General features: G+C 40.9%; 1 protein-coding gene across 3 annotated transcripts in view; it reads right to left on the bottom strand.

Moving 5' to 3' along the window:
• The window catches only part of LOC127010301 (serine/arginine repetitive matrix protein 2-like), a 160,259-nt gene extending 155,568 nt beyond the window's left edge, over positions 1–4,691 (bottom strand). For all 3 annotated transcript variants that reach the window (XR_007763040.1, XR_007763039.1, XM_050884162.1), the window contains exon 1: positions 4,297–4,691. Coding sequence is in view for 1 of the 3 variants with exons in the window: in XM_050884162.1 (XP_050740119.1) it covers positions 4,297–4,421 (125 nt within the window). In the remaining 2 variants the exon portion in view is untranslated. The remainder of the gene's footprint in view (positions 1–4,296) is intronic.
• Between the last annotated feature and the right edge of the window lie 534 nt (positions 4,692–5,225).

Here is a 5,225-nt window from a genome sequence, read left to right as displayed (position 1 = left end):
CCTCCCTCCTTATTAGCATGAGGGATGGGAGACGCCTTGGGCACGCCTGCTGGGCTGATATGACCTCACCCATAGCAGGAGGAGGAGGAGGAGGAGGAGAAGGAGGAAGAGGAGTAGCAGAGGAGAAGCAATAATATATAGAAGCAAGAAAAAAATTAAGAAAAGGAAAAAGGGGAAAGAGAAAAAAGAAAAAGAAAGAATAGGAAAATAGGAAAGGAGAAGAGGAGGAAAAGGAGGACAAGAAAACAATACAAGAAAAATAGGGAAAAAATAGTAGAAGGGGGAAGAAAAGGGTTAAGGAAGAAGAGGAGGAGGAGGAGGAGGAGGAGCGGTTAAAGTTGTAAATCACTCATGTTAAATTCTCTCTCTCTCTCTCTCTCTCTCACACACACACTGATCAGTTTTGACACTTTCCTAATAACAGATGTCGGTCAGTTTGTGTGTTCGTGTGTGTGTGTGTGTGTGTGTGTGTGTGTGTGTGTGTGTGTGTGTGTGTGTGTCAGTTACCTCCTTTCCCTCACCTCAACATAAAGGTTATCTCTCTTCCTCCTCCTCCTTCTCCTCCTCTTCCTCCTCCTCCTCCTCTTCTTCTTCCTCTTCCTCCTCCTTATCTTCTACCTACACAAAGACTCCTCCCTTGCATCAAAACTTTCTTCCATTTGAGAGAGAGAGAGAGAGAGAGAGAGAGAGAGAGAGAGAGAGAGAGAGAGAGAGAGAGAGAGAGAGAGAGAGAGTTTAGGTTCGTGACAAATTTGCGTGTGCTTGTGTGTGTGTGTGTGTGTGTGTGTGTGTTTAGTGGAGAGAGTGAAAAGTGATTGGAAAGGAAGAATTACAGACCAGAAAGAGGAAGGAAAAAAAAGAGGAAAAAAACAGGAAAAGAGAAAAAGAATTACAAGCAACTCTTCACTTTTCCTTCCATTCTCTTTTCGCTCTGCTTTCCACTTCTTTTTTGCTTTAATATTTTTCCTCATTATCTCTTTATTTTTTATCATATCTCATTAAGTTTCTCAAAAAATAAATTCTCGTTTTTCTTTATTATCTTCAAAAATCTGTTCATATAACGACTAATTTAATTTTCTCTTTTCTATTTATAACATTTTTTTTGCCTTTCTGTCTGTCTATCTGTCTGTTTGTCTATGTGTGTATATGTATGTATGTATGTATGAACGTATGTCTGTCTGTCTCTATTGTTGCTGTCTGTCTGTCTATTTGCTAGTCTGTATGTCTGTCTATCTTTCAATGTCTCTTTCTGTCTCTATTTTACTTAACTGAAGCGTATGTGTCTGTGTTTCCATCTATCTATCTGTCTGTCTGTCTGTTAATGTTAATCTCTCTCTCTCTCTCTCTCTCTCTCTCTCTCTCTCTCTCTCTCTCTCTCTCTCTCTCTCTCTCTCTCTCTCAAGGGGCAAAAGAACACATCTGTCTCTTGGGTTGGACAGGCGTGACCGGAGAGAGAGAGAGAGAGAGAGAGAGAGAGAGAGAGAGAGGTGATGATCGGGCAGAAGGTGGGGGTTACGTTACATGTGTGTGTGTGTGTGTGTGTGTGTGTGTGTGTGTGTGTGTGTGTGTGTGTGCAGTCACGGAGATGTAGTTTCGCGCGTGCTGTTTTAAGAGAGAGAGAGAGAGAGAGAGTATGAGTCAGACTATTATAGGAAACACAGACACACAGAACCCAACACACACACACACACACACACACACCTCACCTGTCCTCACCTAATTACCATGAACCCATAATTCTCTCTCTCTCTCTCTCTCTCTCTCTCTCTCTCTCTCTCTCTCTCTCTCTCTCTCTCAAAACAACTAAATTCCGGGCAAATTTTTTAACAGGATCTGGAATTGGTGTGAAATGAGAGAGAGAGAGAGAGAGAGAGAGAGAGAGAGAGAGAGCAACATGGACATAACGGACCAAGCGGCGGAGCAGGTGGCTGTAGGCAACGCACACACACACACACACACACACGTCTTCTTTTACGAGTCATCACATTTTTTTTTTCTTTCTTCATTTTGTTCTTTCTATATTAGTCTTATTTTTTTTTCTTTATTAATTTCGATTTTTTTTACTCTCTCTCTCTCTCTCTCTCTCTCTCTCTCTCTCTCTGTTCCATTCCATGCTTCCTTCCTTCCTTCTTTCCTTCATTCATTCATGCTCTCTCTCTCTCTCTCTCTCTATGCTTCCTACCTTCCTTCTTTTCTTCTTTCCTTCATTCTTCTCTCTCCCTCTCTCTCTCTCTCTCTCACACACACACACACACACACACACACACACACATACACACAAGGGATTAAAATAGTGCTCACCTTTGTTACTGTTAGAGTGTTACCTGTCGATTGTGTGTTAATTAAGCGTGCTGGTCGGCTGGTAAATGAAAAAAAAGGTGAACGAATAGTATAAGTTAATTTGAGGGCGAAAAAAAAATACATATTGCCGTTCGCGAAAAATTGTGAAAAAAAGGTTAATACATAGTTCAATGTTATCTTTTTTTTTCTTTTTCTTTAATTTCCTTACCACCTGTTAATTATTTTTTTCCTGTTATTAATTTCTCCCTTTATTTTTTTTGTCTATTATTTTTTTCCTCCTTCATAATCTTTATTTTTTCCTTGCTACTTATTTTTTTTCTCTCTCCTATTCCTTCATTCTTTTTTTCTTTCATTCTATCATCTTTTTTTTTTTACCGTACACAGAATGGGAAAAAAGTTAATATATACAAAGTTTCCTTCAATGTTATGGTAGATTGTTGTTATTTCTTTCTTTTCTTTCCCTTTCCTTCCTTTCCATCTGTTATTTCTTTCCTATGGTGTACTTTTCTTTCTTCCTTACTTCTTTTCCTTCTCTCCTATTCCTGCATTCTTTCTTTCATTTTCTTTTATTTCTTTCTTTTCTTTCCCTTTCCTTCCTTTCCATCTGTTATTTCTTTCCTATGGTGTACTTTTCTTTCTTCCTTACTTCTTTTCCTTCTCTCCTATTCCTGCATTCTTTCTTTCATTTTCTTTTATTTCTTTCTTTTCTTTCCCTTTCCTTCCTTTCCATCTGTTATTTCTTTCCTATGTACTTTCTTCCTTACTTCTTTTCCTTCTCTTCTATAATTCCTGCATTCTTTCTTTAATTTTCTTATTATTTCTTTCTTTTCTTTCCCTTTCCTTCCTTTCCATCTGTTATTTCTTTCTTTCTTACTTCTTTTTCTTTTCTTCTATTCCTGCATTCTTTCTTTCATTTTCTTCCTTCTGTCTTTTCATACTTTTCTTCTCTCCTATCTGTCTACTTCCTTTCCTTATTCTCTTCCTAGGTCTGTTATTTTCTTTTACTTTCCTTTCTTCTCCCTTATTTTCTTTTTTTTTAATCCTTGCTTCTTGTGTGTTTTCTTCTTTTCGTATTTTTTGTCTTTAACTTTAAACACATTCTCTTCCATTCTCTTCCACTAACATCAATATTCAGTACCCACATCTGTTCTTCCTCCTCCTCCTCCTCCTCTTTTCTTCCTTTTCCTCTCCATCTCCTCTTCATTCCTGTTCCATCATATTCTTCCCTTCCTCTTCACTCACCCCCTCTCCCTCTACCCCCTCCTCCCCCTCCTCCTCCTCCTCCTTCCTCCCTTCCCTACACCACCTCCATAAGTACGCATCACATTCCACCTACACACACACAAACACACACACACACACGTACATACATACACATACACACGCCCGCATTATCATCAACACACCTCCCGAGCGACAGAACACACACACACACACACACACACACACACACACACAGAGGTATCTCATGAGTTAGGAATACTCTCTCTCTCTCTCTCTCTCTCTCTCTCTCTCTCTCTCTCTCTCTCTCTCTCTCCGATACAAATCATATAACTGAAGGGCACCCGCGAGAGAGAGAGAGAGAGAGAGAGAGAGATACAGTTATAGCCGGAGAGACGGAGCGTGGCAAAAAATAAACAAAACTTACCAATGACAATGAAAAAAAGTACCTACTTAAACAAATCCTTCTTAAGTAACGGTGAATATAAGTAAACAAGGTGGTAGTAGTAGTAGTAGTAGTAGGGAAGAAACGTAGGAGTAGTAGGGTTGTAGTAATAGTTGTGGTAGTAGTAGTAATAGTAGAAGGAGGAGGAGGAGGAGGAAGAGGAAGAGGAAGATTAGTAGTAGCAGTAGTAGTAGTAAACAAAGACAAAGAGAAGTAGTAATAGTAGTAGTAGCAGTAGTAGTAGTGGTGGTAGTCGTAGTAGTAGTAGTAGTAGTAGTAGCAGACACAGCAGGAATATAAACAGTACAATCAACATTTCTAAAACTTACTGTCCGTGATGCATTTTCCTCTCCCTAGCAGTAGAAGCAGTAGCAAGATGGGAGTCCCTCTTACCACTACCAACCCCCACTACTGACGGGGGCTCGAGCGGGGGAGTGGCTTTCTTGAGTAACATTATTCTCGACCGTACACCAACACCACCATCACCACCACTATCACCACCACCACCACAAACACCTTCCCATGTGCTTCGGTTACAAGTGCACCTCTCCCTCACATGGTACACCTGTCTCGCACTAACACACAGGTAAAGGGAGGTTCCGGGGTGTGTTTGTCCCTAGTGTGTTCAGGGTAAGGGTGAAGGGAGAGGTAAGGGAGAGTAAGAAGGCGAAGTCACTGAGGAACTGAGGGAGGTTAAGCGCGTACGTCCTTTCTCCCTGACTGCTCGGCGGCTACTGTCTGTGTGTGTATGTGTGTGTGTGTGTGTGTGCGTGTGTGTGTGTGTGTGTGTGTGGTTACGATGGTCTACCTCTCTCTCTCTCCCTCTCTCTCTCTCTCTCTCTCTCTCTCTCTCTCTCTCTCTCTACCTGCTACAGCGGTACTTTAGCCACACACACACACACACACACACACACACACACTCACACACATACACACATATACACACATACACATTGGCTGGTATTCGGGATATTAAAGAGCACACATTAATACTGGCTTATGCAATATTCTCTCTCTCTCTCTCTCTCTCTCTCTCTCTCTCTCTCTCTCTCTCTCTCTCTCTCTCAGTCCCTCAGGAATTTTTGGTTTTGGTGGAAATTCAAATAGCAAACTTTTCAACAAGAGAGAGAGAGAGAGAGAGAGAGATTTTCGTTCATCTCTCTCTCTCTCTCTCTCTCTCTCTCTCTCTCTCTCTGCGCCCTTTTGGTCTTCCTAGGAGAGAGGTTAAATGAAGAAGAAAAGGAGGAAGAAAGAAAGG

Source organism: Eriocheir sinensis, chromosome 43 (genome assembly GCF_024679095.1).
Source record: "Eriocheir sinensis breed Jianghai 21 chromosome 43, ASM2467909v1, whole genome shotgun sequence".
Classification (NCBI taxonomy): Eukaryota; Metazoa; Arthropoda; class Malacostraca; order Decapoda; family Varunidae; genus Eriocheir; species Eriocheir sinensis.
The sequence above is the reverse complement of the archived record's forward strand: the minus strand, read 5'-3'. Positions and strand labels throughout refer to the sequence as shown.